The 17618-nt window shown below is 40.9% G+C and overlaps 2 protein-coding genes across 3 annotated transcripts in view; both read left to right on the top strand.

The window, feature by feature from the left end:
• The first annotated feature begins 69 nt into the window (after positions 1–69).
• SMIM20 (small integral membrane protein 20) lies at positions 70–5731 on the top strand. Of its 2 annotated transcripts, none has more exons than XM_053975585.1 (3): positions 70–332; positions 3895–3951; positions 5280–5731. In XM_053975585.1, exons 1-3 carry the CDS (start codon positions 143–145, stop codon positions 5315–5317), a joined length of 285 nt encoding a protein of 94 aa, XP_053831560.1. In that variant the 5' UTR covers positions 70–142; the 3' UTR covers positions 5318–5731. The 2 variants fall into 2 exon arrangements, with proteins under 2 accessions (XP_053831560.1, XP_053831561.1); XM_053975586.1 differs by having other exon boundaries at positions 78–251.
• An 8981-nt stretch (positions 5732–14712) lies between these two features.
• The window catches only part of RBPJ (recombination signal binding protein for immunoglobulin kappa J region), a 140571-nt gene continuing 137665 nt past the window's right edge, over positions 14713–17618 (top strand). The window contains exon 1 of the mRNA XM_053975207.1: positions 14713–14840. Coding sequence (XP_053831182.1) covers positions 14722–14840 — 119 coding nt within the window. The 5' untranslated portion in view covers positions 14713–14721. The remainder of the gene's footprint in view (positions 14841–17618) is intronic.

The following is a 17618-nucleotide window of genomic DNA, read 5'->3' as shown; positions in this document are numbered from 1 at the left end:
GGCCCCGTGCCCGCGCTGCGCCCCGCCGGCCGCGCGGGGGCGCTCTCCCGGCGGGCCGGGCGGTCCCCACGCCGCTGCCGCGTGCCCCGGAAGGCCCCGCGCAGGCCCCGCTCCGTGTCCGCCGCGCCGTGTCCGCCGGGCCATGGCCGCGCTGTCCCGCACGCTCGGCATCTTCGGCGCCTTCGTGGCCGTGGTGGGAGCCGCCTTTTACCCCATTTATTTCCGGCCGCTGCTGCTGCCGGAGGAGTACAGTGAGTCCGTGTGCGGGGGGAGCTGGCTGGGCCATGGCCCGTCTGTGCCCGGGCTTGGGGGAATGCTGGGGCTGCCACTCGGTGAGTGACTCCCGAGGCTTTCTGCTCGTCTAGGAGATACCTGAAAGCCAAAATAATACAGCTCGCCGTTGCTCTTATTTTAAGTTACTGGCCAGCACGTGATTAAGAACATCCTTCAGCTGCTCTTTAGAGGATTGAGACGCAGTTGAAGAAATTGAGATCAGAGAGATGGAGCACCTCTCCTATGCAGAAAGGCTGAGAGAGTTGGGGTTCTTTAGCCTGGAGAAGAGAAGGCTTCAGAAAAACCTTGTAGAACACTTGAAGAGAGCTTGTGAGAAAGCTGGGGCAGGCTTTTTAGTAGTCCCTGTTGCAATAGGACTAGAGGTAATGGTTTTAAACTAAACAGAGTAAATTCAGAGTAGATAGAAGGAATACAGGTTTTTTTATGATGGTGGTGGTGAACCACTAGAATGGATTGCCTAGAAGAGTGGTGGGTGTCCCATCCCTGGAAACATTCAAGATCAGGTTGTACAGGGCTCTAAGCAATTGGATCTAGCTGAAGATGTCCCTGCTCAGTGCAGAAGAGATGGACTAAATGATCTTTAAAGGTCCCTTCCAGCCCAGACTATTCAATGATTCTACAAGCTGTTCGAGTTCTGTTCTCCAGCTGCAACTGAAAAGCTAACTTAAAACTTGGCAACCAGTTGTGATGATTTGCTGGACCTGGTCTCAGTCTGCAGAGTCTCTGGAACTGACTCCTGAGGAAAACCTGCCCAAGGCCTCCAAGGCTCCTGCAGCTGCAGGTGTGAAGCCTCAGCAGCTCCAGGCGGGTGCTCCGTAGGGGGAGCGCCCATTACTCCTCAACTTCTGTGAAATACTGCCGAAGGAAACGGGAAAGTTCTGGTGCAACCAGCCTTGCCCCTTCACTTTAGTTGTTATGAAACTAAGCAAGCTGATAACATAAAGATATATGTGGTTAATCTGCCAAGACAATCGAAGATTTCTAGGAAGGAAAAAGAAAATGGTCTTATTGGAGGGGCTTTGGCCTTGCATCAAAAGTCAAGTAAAATTTAACTTAGAAGCAAGTTTTTATTCAAGGATGATATGCTTGTGAAGCTTCCCACAATTATGTTTCCTGCTCTGTGTTCCCTTTGAAAACTTATATTACTAAATCTTTTTTGCTTGTGCTATACTTTCCAAGAATACTATATCAGAAATGTGTCTTGGCAGTAAGGAAAGGACAGAACTAGTGGAGCAGTGTCCTCCTTTGTACTTGTGAATTATGTGAGTAGATGTTTCATATCAGTTTAGGGATTTTTAATCTCTGTTTAGGACATAAAATGATGGAATTGATGCTCAGTTAGCAAGTGCACAAGCTTGTGATTTGATATTTGATTCTAAACTTATTGGCTGGTGTTGAATCACCATCTGATATCGCCTTTATTCATTTTCAATGAGCTTTTCTTGATGCTCATCACGAGAGGCACAAGCATTTGTTATCAATACTTGAGGCAAGATTGTGGACTATCACAGTTGTGGTGTTTGAGCCCAAGTATTTAACCTTTGGAGTACAGAGGATTTTCCAAGTACAGTGTAGTAAGCTGTATGACAACTTCCATAGAAGCTCCTGCCCTCTACTGGCTTGAGCTGTGGGAGAATTCTCAGTATTTCTGTGTTTGGGGATGCTGTGTCCCAAAACTAGGGTGTTCTGATTGGTATCACATAGTAATCATACAAAAGGCAAGAATGAATTTTAGTTACCTGGAGTGACACTGAATTATGTAAACATGAAATACCATCTTTTCTTTCTTCACTCTTGTTTTTCTTGTGTATCTCCCAAATTCTATACAAGTGGAGTACATTGACATTCAGGAAGAAGGCTTTACTGCACGATTCTCAAACATCTTCAGAGAAGTTCCTAGCAATTTAACAAATAAGATGAGAGCTACTTGGAAAAACTGTTGATATGTAATCAAATTGTTGATATGAGCTGTAAATTGTGCACAAAGGAGTTTGACTTAATTTCATACAGAGATGTTATAATTTTGTAGGATTTTAGTACCTCAGTTTGTGGCTTTGCTGTCTCTAATATTTTCTTGTCTGTTTCTAGCTTTAAAAAAGACTGCAGTTTAGTGGCAATAATGAAACTTTGAGGCCATCAGCACAGACGTTTTCCATGTGGATTAACTAAAACAGTGACTTGACAGCTGCTCTTTGTGACATTTTCACAGATTTCCTGATTTTCTGAATTGTGAGACTCTATTCCTTCCCCATCCTGTGAGGTGGCTCTCCTGTCACCAAGACTGAATCTTCCTTGTTGTCCTTTTTTGGCTTACCTGTCTTCCAAGTTGTTTGCAGGCCCCACAGCAGTATCCCTATTGACTGTTCTGTGTCCTGTCTATGTATTTATCGTCTCTTATGTTTTTGCACTGATTTCTTTGCCTGACCATTAACAGCTCCTGCTGTTCAACCCAAGTGTGTCCCCAGAACTCTCAGATTGGTTCCCGTTTTTGTCCCTGCCTCTCTTATAATCTAAGTTTCCCCTCAAGACTGAATATCCTTCTCCTTCATGTCCTACAGGACGTCTCATTCCTTGCCCATATCTATTCTGTTCTCCCTTTCTGGGTTTTGTGCCTTTTCCTCTGAAATTAGGCAGGTGCCTGAGATTTTGTCTGCTACAGAGGATGAAGTGGAATTACCATGCTCAGTGAACAGAAAGGGAGAACCTGATGTGCCTCTAGTGCCTGTCCCCTTGCAAGGAGAATCAATTACTGTGATCTTTCTGCTAGTCTCCAGTAGCATTAGGCTTGTACCTAGACAGCCTGATAACATGTAGGGCCAGTGCATTCCCAGTGGGATAGGATAATGAAAAATTTGTTTTAAGGTGAGCTTCATTCTGAGCTTCCTTTGCAAATGCACACCCTGCAGATTTTTAAAGGCTTCAGAAGTTCAGTGGCGTGGGCAAAAGGTGAATCCACCTGAGCTTTGACTTCCTGCTTCGGAGTACCACTGTGGTGGTGAAGTGTGTAACTGGAAGTGGAAGAAGAGGAGGGGCAATTAGGAAGGGAAAATAGTAGTTTTCTCTATTTCTCTTTGTGGAAGCGGTTGAATCTTTCAAAGAAAAAAGAAAAGCCTGAGACAGGCCCAGTGTTTGGGAAAATGTCCCTCAGATGCTGAATTTCACAAAATTTACCAGCAGTAATTTTGTAGGTGCTGTCATGAAATCTTTTTGCAAGATCTTTCAGGGCCTGAAAATGAGAATCGCTGAAAAGAAAAAAAATCTTTTGAATAGTTTTATACTGAGCATATGAATGACAGCTTCTAAAAGTACTAGCCATCCCTTAAGTGTTGGGACCATGGCAGGTGTTTTGGCATGTTTATTAAACAGTAGGCATTGTTTTAAGATGATTATCTTACTGTTTGTAATCACTCAAAACAGACTAGTTATTAGTTTCTCATTGAAGTGGAATACTACATTCTCATTCTGTAGGTAGATACTCAATAGAATTTTACTGTGTAGCATCTCAAATTAATAAAATGTTCAAGATTATTTTATTGGGTGCAATCAAGATATCTGGTATTTTCTTTTTTTTAGTAGTGTCCTTTCTGTTCTGTTTTCCAGAGAATGAACAGTCAATAAACCGAGCTGGTATTGTTCAAGAGGATATTCAGCCTGCAGGTACACTTGATTTATGTGTTTGCATTGATTGTTTTAAAGACATTTAAAAATGTCTTTAAAAGTAAGTAAAGACATTTAAGTATGAAGTAAGGCCTCAATATTTATATGGATTTAAATAATACAGTGAAGAATACATTCAATGAAAACATATTTAATAAACTTGCCATTAAATTATTTTTCCAGGCTAATTCCTCACTGAAAAATTACAGTTTTAATGAAACTCATCTTAAAGTGACTTAACTGGCCAAATATGTTGCAGAGTTTCTGTTGTCTTCACACTTTGTTAGAGGCCAGTTTCCACTTCTGAGCCAGCTCAGAGCAAGCAAGAACCATGGATAGGCTGAGCTGTAGCTATAAAGAACAATGTTGCATCTAGTTTTGTGGAATACCCAACTCTGCTGAAACACAGTTCATCAGCACTTTGGCAGTGCCTTCTGGCTTCGTGGATGGATGGGCCATGCAGAAATCCACTACCCTTGAAAGAAAATTTGGAATGCAGTGCTAATAGCTTTTGGATCCTTGCTGTTGACAGTGGAAGGCTTAGAAAAGCATATGAGGGAAGTAAAATTCAAGTATAGCAGACTATCCTTGATAGCTCATTTTTTTATAATGCTAAATGGAGTGGCTACACGAGGCTGGCATTTCTTGATTAAAGATGTGAGAGTGCCTGTCTTGATGAAATATGTAATATCTGAATATGTTAAAGGGTAATGTATTTTTGTTTGTGAAAAAGCCTAGCATCAGCAGCAGGTGAAAATCAAATAGGATTAAAGCTATGACCTTATTACACGCATTGGTTAGATCATTAGTGCAAGACTTGCTTTCTAGGAAAGTGGGGGAAATGCTGAAGAGGAGTAGGAAGGGTATTGTGAAATAGAGGTCTTTCTAAACCTGTCTTTTTTACTAAACATGAGAGGACTGGACTGGCTCATTTAGCCAAGATGTAGGTACATAATGACCAGTTCTTCTTAGTGTAAGTTCTCCTTTTCATTTAAATTCAGCTGCTGATAAGTTACAAAATCCATTAGTTGAAAAAGAAACCTAGACAAATTTAAGTGCAATGTGCAACTCTAAACGATTGATGCAACAATATTAGCCTTACCTGTGAATTGTGATAGATTTTTCCAATATCTGAAGTTTAAGATCAAGATGAGGTTGTCTTTCTGTATATTTTTGCAAGTTTAAGCAGAGTTGCAAATTCAGTGCAGAAATTGTTGGCTTCTTTCATTGTTTATAATACACAAAGCTGGAGTAGCAGACCTGTTTTTTTTTTTTTTCTCCAACAGTCTAAATTACAAACATCTGGTATTCTGTTGTTTGATTTGTAGGGTTAAAAGTGTGGTCGGATCCATTTAGAAGAAAGTAATTGGCAGCTGGACATATTGCAAAACTGAAGATGGACATCTTCAGCTGCTGCTTCTTTCACTGAAATGTGTCTTTAGGTGTCACTGAAGCAGAATTCTGAATATGTTGTATGGGCACGTGAGGAGCAACAAAGGCTACTGGTTGGAATCCCAAGAGATAAAAACATGCTAGTTCTGAGAGAGAATTGCTAGTACATAGCTCACAGACTGTTAGAAAGCTGAATGATTACTGAGTATAGACATGAAATATTTATTTCCTTGAGAAAAAGAAAAAGGATTTTCTTCTAATCTGTACACTTGTAAATTATGGATAGAATAAATCATGCAGACTGCTGCAATTTCCTCCCAAGTTTGAAAGTTACAACATGGTGAGTGTAAATTTGTACATTAAAAAATTAAAACCAATTTGTACTTTTTTTCATTGTTTTGCGAGTGTGTGTGGAAGGTACCTTGGCTGCCTGCCAGGTGTCCCCCTTGCCATTCTTACTCCTGCTCCTCCACTGGACAAGGGGAATAAATAGAGCGACAGAGCTCATGGGTGTGGATAAACACAAGGAGATTTCTTACCAGTTTCTTCTGCAAGCAAAACAGACTCAACTTGGAGAAAATTATTGTAGTTAAGTACTTAACTAATTATTGTAGTTAAGTAAGTGTGTCCTAATGTTAGGACACACAGCATTTTAAAGATCATTGCAGGATGCTGTATGCTTTGAAAAACGTATGGGCAGAGTGTTATTCCTAACATTAGCAGATGTTTGTCATCTTTTTGGACTTCACACACTTCTATTGGGAAAACAGATGAAAGACTCCATGTTTACAGTGTTACTTTCCAAACTGCCATTCTGCTGCTTGCTATTCTATTTCTATCTGTCTTTGTCGTTACTCTCCCACTAAGACACACTTCTCCTATGAGTTAGGTTTTTATTTAGTCTTCTATTATCTATTATTAGAACATTTCCAGGCATCCACAGCTTCTCAGAGCTACCTGTTCCAGTGCCTCATCACCCTCACAGTGAAGACCTTCCTCATATCTCATCTAAACCTACCCTCTTTCAGTCTGAAGTTTCATTACATAGAACAAAGCAACATTGCCACAAAGCTATGTTTGCTGTGAAACGAATAGAGCTGAAAAAGAAGTTTTTATAATTTAAACCTTTCTTCAGTGAGACTGCAGAAATGAGGGATCCTTGGTTTTTTTTGTTTTCTTGAACAAAACATTCATGCATCAGACCATTTCAGCAAAGTTTTTTCATCTAAAATACTTCCTCAGTGAAAATAAAACATTGCTGAAATGCAGATACTCCATCTATAACTGACAAGCTGCAAACCAAAGATTTTTCAGACAATATGGGAATTTTTCCATTATGCAGCTTCTGTTACTTGATGACACAAATGCTTAAAAATCATATATCATGGTAGTGTGGAACCATCAGAGAATGTGAAATTACTTCGGTTGGGTTTAAGAGATAAGAGAATCTCTGCTATGCCTTTATTTTGTGAAATTGAGCAATTTGCTGAGTCTGGATCTTGCCTAGAAAAATGTTAGATGCCTTCTGAACAGCAGAACCTGCCTTCTGAACCTGCCACCAGCCGCCGCTGAGCCTTTTGCCTTCATATTACCTAAATGTTGCAAAACATTTGAGTACCTGAACTCAGTTATTTAGCATTTATAGAGCTATGCGTGTCTGTTGGTCATGATCACGAATTCCTTCCGGTGCAGAAAAGCTTGGTAAGTTTTGTAATTCCCAGTTTGTACAGAATTTACAGCAGTTTATATCAGTTGAGTACTGCTGAAGTGAATCTAAACTCTAAAAGTGGTGTACATTGGTATTGATGAGCATCACTTTCCACTTATGTTCCACCTAATAAAGTGGGCTGATGGACCATGGCTTTAAAGCTTTAGGATAGTGAATGTCTCTTACAAATTTTTGTTGTTCTGTCTGGATAATACTGTAAAGTTAACAAGGTATAAACTGCAATAATTATCCAGAGTTTACACTGAAATTTTCTGATTGCTCTGGCATGTGCCAGTTGCTTGGAGACTTGCCCGATTCTCGTGTGTGAGGTCCTAGTCCTGCAGCTGGCTTTGAGGCTGTGCTTTGGTCTGCTCATGGATGCTTGATACAAGTCTGTTCTTCCAGGTACCCAGTGACAAGTGAAGTTCAATGTAGTGAACTCTGCTCTCCAGGACTCTTGCTCTGGAACTAAGAGTTCTTCACTATTTTCATAACCTCTGACTACTATTAATTTAGTGATTGGGAGGGACTAGGCCTGCATTTTGCAGAGCAACTAAATTTGCTAGGTTTGGTCAAGTTGTTCTGATTGTTTTGATAAAAATGCCTTCTTAGAATATTTTTAAAGCAATTATCTCTACCCTGTTACATGAATACGTTTTGCTTATTTATTATAGCTGGGTGGTGAACAGCAAATATACCTTCAGCCCTTGAAGGACTGAAGGAAAGTTTTAAACAGTGGTTTGACATCCCAGCAGAAACTTGTTGTACTAGGCTTTGGCCTGTTGTATGCTGATGTTTTGAAATTATTAAAACTTGTTCCATAAAGAGCAAATCTAGCATTTTGGTCTAAACACATCTTAGTTTTGAAGTACTGCAGATTGTTGTTGCAATAAAACCTTCAAGTACAAACACTTGAGGAGGAGTAAATATGGCAAAAGATATGGACAAATTGCCAGATTATACACATGTGAGAAGGAACAATCTCAATAAATGAGTATAATATTCAGCAAGAAAATTCCCATGGGATTTTGAAAAAAAGCAAGTGGGATTTTTCTTGCTGAATATTGTAATTATTTACTGAGATGATTCCAAATGATGAGAGGGAATTTTTTATCTGTTATACTCAAAGCATATTAAATAGCCTCCAGTTATCATGAATTTTACTCTATATATGCCCTCCTATGAAAAACCAGCCTAGAAGAAACAGTTCTCATGTTTTGCTCTTTTCTAAACCAAATTAAAGCATGTGTTTTCCCTTCTTGCAGCCTAGCAATAATTAACTACTCTTTTTCTTTGTATTGTGTACATTCCTACTGACCTTCATGTTAACATGCAGATGTAGCAGTAAATGAAAAACTGTGTTGGCTTTTTCTGTTGTGCCACACAACCCAAAAAGTATGTTTGCTAGTGGAAGGAAATTATTCTCCAGCTTCTGAGAAAGTGCTGTGGACAATTTGCAAAGGTAAGAGCAAAACACAAAGTTCAGGTCAAAGCTTAGCTCAGCTGTGATCCGAGGTCTCTTTCTCCATCATGCAGACTGTGTGGGCCTTGCAGGAAAAATGGTGCAGTGTTTAAGACACTGTCTTGGAAAATAGGACTGTTCTAGTCAGTTCCATATTCCACCACGCTTATGTCTGGCAGCAGGTAAGTAATTTAGCCTTTGAGCTTCAGTTCCATCTGTAAAATAGCCATAAGTAGTACTCCCCTTCTTTGCAACTGACGGTAAGTACAGGAAGGAGTGTGGGGTTTTTTGATGCTCTAGCGAACATTTTTTTTTCTTGTCTGAGAAGTTTTCTTTGAGGTTAGGAAAAATTGGTCTGAATTTGTATGAGAATCAGATATTTTGGTTCCAGAAATTTAAAATGTTTTGAAGAATTATTTCCAAAAGAAAATAACAATGAAATTTCCCAGATCTTCATACTGCTGAAATACTATGTTCTGAGAATGGCAATTTTATATTTTGGGAGGCAAACAGAAAACTCATCTCATTTTCACAATACTAATATTTTTTGGAAGAACTGCAAATATGAGTAAGTTGAAATTCAACCCAACGTGAATGTTTTGTATAGATATACAAAAAAAGCAAAAAATTGGTCAGTTTTTTTTGGTGGCCCAGCTGCCTCAGCAATTTTTTGAGACTCAGCAATTTTCAATATTTTGAGTTGCTATTTCCCTTATTTTCTGTAACAATGGGTCCTCCCTTCTGACCTTGGCATGCCAAAAAAGCAACTGTAAGCCTTCTAAGAGTTACTGGTGCTAAGCAGAGGAGATTGGGGCACAGTGAAAGGAGATGAGAAAGAACTTGAGATACCGCTGGGAAGAGTGTTCCTCCTGTAGCCCTGGAGGAACACTTGGAAGTGGAGTGGTGGATATGAAGAGGAGACAGCATTCAGTTAAGTGGGAGCGTGAGGAAAATAGGACATAAATCCATTGGCATATATAGACTTTGTAGGCTCTGCAGCTCGCAGAGCAAATTGGGACACCTTTTGACCTCTTTTCTGTTTCCTCCCCAGCAGATTGGAAGTAAACCTTACTAAAGAAAGTTCCTAGGCAAGACAAAGGTTATCATGAGAAGAGCATCTGAGGAGGAATTGCATAGCTGTCCTTTGCTTTAGCCTACCTTAAGAGGCCAAACATCACAGAATCATTTGTTCTGTGATGTTCTCATGCTGAAAAGAGTCTTTCAGGCCCCAGGTCGCAGAGAAAGGTGCCTCCTATCAGCTTTTTTCTGTAATTCAGAAGGGTGAGTATCAGCAATGCCAGTCAAGGTAGGGCAGGAAGGTGTTCCCTTTGCTTCAGAAATTCCTGTAGGAGGAGTTCTCAGCAACCCACAAGTGGATGGCTCAGGCACAGTCTAGGAATGTATACTTCCACTCTGAATGAAGAGAAACCACTATGGATATTAACCAGAAGTATTTGCTCCCTTATCTATTCTGTATGAATTTTCAGGTGCCAGTGGTTGTGGCAGGCCAGCTCTAGACCCATAACTCCTCACATGTACAGATATGAGGAAGGTTCATACAAGAACTGTAACTTGTGCCATTTCTGGCTGAACAGTACCATTAGGAGTCCTCTGAAGCCTGGAAAGCAGCTAATCTTAGTATCTTCACAGTCCGCTTCTGTCTTTGGTTCTTACAGATACACTGTGAGTGGCTGATGTGGGCTTGCTGGATGTTTCATGTAACAAAGAATTTCTTATGGTTCAATCCAAAATCCCATGTCCCACCTTGTTGATGTCTCTCAGGGTTCTGAAGGTCAGGGTGACCCCACGATTGTAAAGAGTCTTTGCTTCCCTAGCCCGACGCAGCCAAAGAAGGAGCCTGGAATGTGTCCGATTGCGTTTTCAACGCTGTTTATTTCTTCTTATCTGTAACATTCTTTCTCTGACCTGCTGAGGTCTGTCCAGAAAGGAGCCATGGGAGCCTCCGGCAGCTCCCACCTTATACACTCAAAACTACATGTCTATGTTTACAGTTTATTGCTAATTCCCACCATCTATGTTAGACAGTGAATCTCTACCTTAAACCAATAGAAAAGTGTCACCATCACACCAAGACATGGAGGACAAGACGAAGAAGATGAAGGCTAGGACACGCCCAAATTCCTCCATCTTGTACCCCCTTGAACCCCATTCTAAAAATCCCAAAATTCTACTTTTCCACCCTGTGTTAGTTCAAATATCACACTACTAAAACCCTTATGGTTTGTAATTCCTCATACAAAATTGACAGCTTTTTCCACAGGCTAAAATCGAAGCCACAAGTGTTTTTGACTTCTTGCCAAGGTCCCCGAGTCCCCTGCCAGGGTCTCGAGACAGCCAGGGCAGCCAGAGGGATGTCCTGGACTCTGACATCTCTTTGGGACATTTCTACTCCTTGCATTTTCTGTATGTTTTTAACATGGGTTCTGGATTTTGTGTCCTCTGCTGCCTGCCTAACTCTCTGTGCTTCTGGATCAAAGCAACAATGCTAGCAACACCACTAAATGAAGGAGCCTGTAAGGAACTGTAAGGATCTGAGGGACACACTCCCATACATGAAGTCTGGCAATCCTAGCAATATGTCTCAGAGTTCCTCCTGTTTGCTTTCAATTGGCAAGCTTTTGGTTAGTTGCAAAAACTTGTTACTCCTTCTTGCACTTAGCAGTTAAATTTTGTCCCATAGCTACCATTCCAGCTGTTCTTTTGCTCTGACATTGCCCCTCAAATTGTTTAATCAGGAAATTTCATTAGTATACTTTGATTTTTGTGCCAAACAATAATGTTAAATTTGTCCTGGGACAGTCTTTTGAGGAATGCCACCAGTAAAATCCATCCAGGCCAATGACTTCCCATTTGTCATTTCTGCTTTTTGCTACTTTCATGCTTGGCCTACAGTTTTTGCAGCAACAAATTGTTTCCCATGTGACACCATTCCAAATACTTTGCTGAAGTCCAGAGGGAATATATCCCCTGAATTTTTGTCAGGTTGACAAGCTGGTTACCTGATTAGGTAGTACAAATAATACTTTGACATATTCTACCTTGGGACTTTTCACTGTCCCCACTTTTCTTTATGTCACAATTTGCTATGATTCTTATGTGCTTTTCTGGAAAGAAGAACAGGTAGACAGATGTTTTCCAAGGAAGTACCTGAACATTCTCATACTCCATCTGTTTGAATGCATTGTGATGCACACAAAATTAACCATTCTGTTAGAAGTACCTAAACATTGGAGATAACATACATACAACATAACAACAGACCTGCTTCCTCAGTCCAGGCAGGAAGGAAAGATGTTTGCTGCTATCAGTTTATCTCAAAAGCTCAGAAGTTGATAATCATCCTGTCTTTTGTCACTGATTATTGACTGATAAGAACCAGGCTTGGCTAATAGAAAATTGCTGTAAATAGTACAAGAACACAAGGATGGATTTATTTAGTCAGAAAAACCATCACTCATCAGACTTGGAGAAGAGGAAATGCAGTGATCAAGTCCAATTGACAAAATGTGATTAAGTGAATTGTCACATCTGCATTGATTACAAAATTATTTAAGGGGGTGCAAAAGTGTTCACACCCAGTTCTGGTTTCCACAGGTCATTGGGTGCCTATTGCTTAGAAAGGCTCCTGACAAGGAAGGCATGACAGCCCGATAATGACTGCTTTGAAAAACATAAGAAGTTTCCCTTTGTTTCAATTCTTTGGAATCACAGAAGAGATACAGATAAAGGTAAAAATAAAATTTTACATTGTGCCACCAATTTTAGTTGAGTGATGCTGATGGCACATTGTGATTCATTTGTGAAGTGTCACATCCTTTGGGAGCTACGTGGATTACGATCTGTATGCCCTGTTGGATCCTAGAAACTCTAAGGGTGTCTTTACACCATTTCATGCCCTGTTTACCATCAGTCACTCTGCTCATCCTTTTTCAGGAATATTCCTGTGATGGTATGGTCTAGCTAAAATTCTCATCATCTCTAAGTCTCAGAAGAACAAAAGATGTTTTGTTCATGTTATTTTCTGTCTTCCAAGATAAAATAAGTTGGCATGCAACTTTCTGTTGAAACTACCATGAATCTTCACAACCAAGTTCTAATTCTAGCCCTAAATCTATGGAAAGTTTCTCATCTCCTAGATGATTTTTTCTACCTATGTTTGCAGGCAGAGAGTTCCAGTACCAGAAGTGTCCATGTTAAGTGTTCTGCTGGTAGTACAGAAATGCATAACCACAAAACCAATTTCATTCCAAAGAGACATTTAGGACTGCCTTGCTTAGGAACATTGCTCTTAGGGCAAATATCTACAACAGCTAGGAGGCTTCAACCACTTAATTCTTTCAGGATTCAGCAATTTTGTCTCCTCTGCAGTTTTTGAGATAAATCGAGGAAAAAATTGTAGTTCCTATTTACAGAATGGCAATCTTCTTCACTCTGTCCTGAAATAGATCCCAAGCAGGGCTATCAGATCCCAACTATCTGAAAATAACTTCTGGAATTTTCAAGACTCTGTTCTGGGTAAATAGCGTCCTTTGTGTATGAAACACTTAGGAAATCATACCTCTACTGTATACAAGAGGTATGCTAATATTTATGTCTGCTTTGCTAATTTTACCTGGATGGACATAGGAGTCATACCCTCTGTTCTCTAGTGTTAGTTAATGTGTTGGCTATCCTGAAACTTCTCTTCCTGAAACACAGCAGAGGACAGGCCTTAAAATCATCTGCATATTCCAAGTGCATATTCTTTATGGACAGCTTCTTATGAATACTTCTGTGTTGAAGGCTAGCTGTTATGTTGAAAGTCTTCCTCATCATTCTAATGGCTTTACCATCTTGAATCATTGTAGAAAACATCACAGTGATACTTCATATACAATAAGGAATACATACACTTGTATTTGCAGATTCTGGATATCTGGGGAAATATCATGTTTAGTACAATGTTGCTGTGTATTTGCTGTTGTAGAAAGTGATAGGGAGTTTCTGAAGAGGAATTATGCACAGGAAAGGATATCCTTGCCACAAACAAAGTGAAAGCATAATACCACAAGTCTTCTCTGAATGTTAGGCACCTGTCCAGTATTTTTCCACTGTGTTTGCATTGCATTGATCGCAAGAGTCATCAAGAATCTTTTTCAGTTAATTCTAACTGAACCCCAAATCCCAAATCTGAGGTCTTTCCATTGTTTCTTCACAGATATTCAAAAGCAAATGACATGAGGTCATTTGATCCCATTCCCTGCTCCAATCAGAGCTAACTCTGGAGTCAGATCAAGGTGCTAAGGATTATTCAGTGTGAAGGTATCTCAGGAGTATGTGCTGTCTTGTAGCTAGTTCCTCAAGCTTAGGTAAGTCAATACACAAGATCATAATCTCTGGGAGCACTGCAGAATCAGTACCTACTTGTCTGAAGTGTAGGTAGAATTATCATCATGTGTGTTGGTGCAAAGCTTGTTAGAATATGCCAGGTACTATGCTGTTGATATCTCTGGACTTAACATGCCTTCCCTGGAGAAAAAAACATCCTTACAGTGATTCAAGGAGTCACCTTTGTCCTTTTCTGTGCATTACCTAGATGACATAATAAACAAGTGCTAGAGTTAGTCTGTATTCTGTCTTGAGGGCACCAACACTGGGATCTGCATGCCAGTGACTGGATTCCTCCTGTCTTGCCAGGAGGCTCTATTCAGGTATTTTTAAGCTATTTCTGCGTGAACTGGTCAGCCATACTCCCTTTTGAAGCCTCATTGACAGAAGGGCTTTGGTAGTGGGAAGGCAACCATGCAGTGGGGCATGAGTTGTAGTCACATCTCTTCCACCCAGCAAAGCAAGAGCCACATTGATGTTTGTGCAAACTCACCAGCGAAGGAATGGGGACTGCTCAGCCCAGCCCAGCCCAGTCCACAACAAGAAGGGAATCATCCCTCCAGTACACCTCAAACTGTCCACACCATCTATTGCTCTTCAGCCTAGTCAGTATTTCTAGTTCTCTAGAGGAGGGCTACTAACATTTGGAAAGTCTCTACACACAAGGTCTTTCCAAACACTCCCTTCTCATTTCCGTTGGGCTGGAAATCATTTCAGATGTGCCAGCTGGTACTCAGCCCCTGGGCTGATTCCAGCACTTGTGCCTAGTTTTATGTTAAAGTGAGCTGGCTGAGCCTGTGGGACATTACAGTGTGGCCTGATGCAGGTGGTGCTTGGACAGGTGCTGCCTGACTTCTGCAAGGAGGTGGAAAGCAGCAGTGTCAGAGCTGAGTGGTGGCAAAGCAGTGATTTCCAGTTCCTTCTGATGTTTGTTTCTTGGTGAGTGAGTGACATGTTTAAGAATATTTTTAATGCTTGTGGCAGTAGCAAGAAGTGATACACTAGTTGCTTTGCATGTTTATTTTTTCTTGAATTTTAGTATGTCTGCTGCTAAAGATATAGTTACCCCTGCTCTCCAGAAGAACCCCCAAAACAGGGTCTAGTCAGCTGGATAATTACCTACTCCCAAGTGTCTAGATGTAGAGTGAAACTTCTCATTTGGCATTTTTTGGACTGCTTATTTTCCAGTGAAACATTTTTTCTTTTGATATAAAATATGTGGTTCAGTCTCTAGAGAACCCTGTCTTTGTATTCTTCTTGTGCATTATTCTTATTATGAAACAAAAAAAATTTGTTTAGTATTTCTTATTACTAAACAAAACCCCCAAAACAGAGCAGAAACCTAAGTTCACAGCTGAAGAATGTAGACTTTCTTCCCAGGAAAAAGTTAAAAGGAAAGAGAAATTGTATTTAGTTCTGTTGAGTAACCAAGAAAATTCTTTTAGAGAACAGTGCTGTTTTCCCCCCTCAAAGGTACTGTATGTAACTAACATAATTAATTATGCAGTTATTCACAACGAGGAATAAGTATGTTTCATTCACCTTACTTTGCAAAAAGAAAAAAGAGGGTCCTCAATCTGTCAAGTGCAATGTAAATAAGAATTGAGGATTGTTTCTGAACACTGAAAATGGGGCAGAGATGGGATGTTGTGGGATAAGGATTGTCTCATGTACAGTGATGGCAACAGTGAAAGAAAGAATAAATGGTTTATTTGCAGTCATCATTGGAGCTTTCAGTTAGACCCTAGTTTATATTCAAAGCTCTTGCCAAACATTTGCTTTTGCCAGTTTCAGGATTATTTATCAGATTGGATCGACAAAATAAGCTTTGGGCCCATGATGTAAGTCAGATGTCTAAATCTGGTTTTGCATAGGGAACAGAGTGGGTTTTCCCAGCCTAATAAGCCAGAACTTGGTCTGTCAAAGGTGTCTGCCATGAGGGACCAGAGAATTAATGAAGTCTGCCTCTTGTCTATGGAGGTTGTTTCTGAGAGCAGTACTACTCTGTGGCCATTAAAAATGGGCCAGCATCCTTTCAGTGTCTTTCTTCAGCAGGGTTGCCTCTTTCACAGCTGTCTGCTATGACTCCTTTTCTAGCAGCTTCCACATGACTAGCTGCTCTCAGGGGGTCCTCCCAGCACAACAGGATTGAAGCTCAGGGAGCTAAATGTTGTGCATCCTCTCAGGAGAGAGGAATCCTGAGCTATTGGGAGTTATATTTCTCTAGGTGGGTCTTCATGCACAGAGAGTTGTGCATAAATTCACAAGCCCAGGCAGAGTTGGCACCTGTTTTCTTAGGTCTAAGTACTGGCCTTTCTTATACTACCCAGTGTTTCATAGGCTGAAGAATTGAAGTACTCTTAGGTGGTGCTACTTGTCCCTTGCAGATGAGGAATTATTGAGGTGAGCTTAGATACAGGACTCCCAAAGCATCTGCTCTTGAGGAAACCAGCTTGCACTGCAGGCAGTTCTGGGCACTGCCTGTGGTCCTCATCTCTGTGCACTGTCCCAGGTGACAGCTTAGCTGTCAGCTGTTTGCTTCCTCTGATGTCTAGTGCAAGTATGCCAAGTGGCTGTGTGCCTGTGAGGAACCTCAGCTCGCTTGTGATGCTCAGAGAACTCAGAGAGCCTTCAGGACCTGTCTTCAGTGGGTTTTCCTTGTGGATACTTCTGGACATGGACAGTATTTCTTTTACCTCAGTCCCTAGATAACTGGGATGTTAGAAATTACATGCTTCAGCTGAAAAATCTCTTGGCACTTTTTGTGACCTCTAGGAATGTCATCTAGAAATTCTGGATCCCAGCCTTACACAGTAATTGTGAGGTTGTGCAAGCATTTGCACCAAGGCACTGTTGTCCATTTTTTTTTTTTTTTTGTTATAGAGTTTGGACTTGAGTGATTTCTGAAACATTTGACATCCCCTTAAGGCAAAACTCATCCTGAAATATATGTCTGGAAGGAGGCTAAGCAAACCTTTTGTGATCATCCTCAGAGTAGTGCATGCACTTTATGAAATTTCATCTACAACCTATCATTTGGTTTACCTGCAGGTCTAGATCTACTGCCAATGATTTCTTTCCCTGTCTGCTATAGAAATGATATATTTAAATGCAGTCATAATTACTTCTCAGATTTATCCCCTGAGTTGAAGGAGCCTCAGTGGGGATGGGATGCTGTTCCCTCTCCTCTTTTACAGTCTATTCCCTGCTGTGGCCAGTTTATTCTTACAGAGTTTCCTGGGTAACTATGGTCATAGCTCCTCAAAACAGGGGGTTGCACCTGTACTTCTTGAAGAAAATGTTGTGCTCTGCTTGCTGAACAAGATGGTTCATCATTCTCTGTTGTGGTGTGACAATAACTCCTCTCTGAGCTTACATGCCTGGGCCTAGATAGATATGCTGATAGTCCTGTTTCTGCTTAGAACCTGCAAGACTCAGAAGTCCTTTGAGCAGGAGGCTTGTGTGCCTTGCAGAAAATATAGTTGCATACTGTCACATGCTGCTGCTTGCTGGGGTCACATGGAGAGAGGATGGCTGTGTGTAAGATCTCATGGTGAGTCAGCTTGCAGGTATATTGGGTTGCCTGGTGGGAAGCTTGCTGCCAGGGTATTTGATGGTCTTTCCCTTGGCTGCAGCTTTTCTCTGGTACATCTGATTGCAACTGGCATGGGAGGTCATGGAGCAGAGGGATGCTACAGTACTAGTACAGGCACTGCC

This window comes from Vidua macroura, chromosome 4, assembly GCF_024509145.1.
Source record: "Vidua macroura isolate BioBank_ID:100142 chromosome 4, ASM2450914v1, whole genome shotgun sequence".
Lineage (NCBI taxonomy): Eukaryota > Metazoa > Chordata > Aves > Passeriformes > Viduidae > Vidua > Vidua macroura.
Note: the sequence above shows the minus strand (reverse complement) of the source record. Positions and strands in the feature narration are given on the sequence as shown.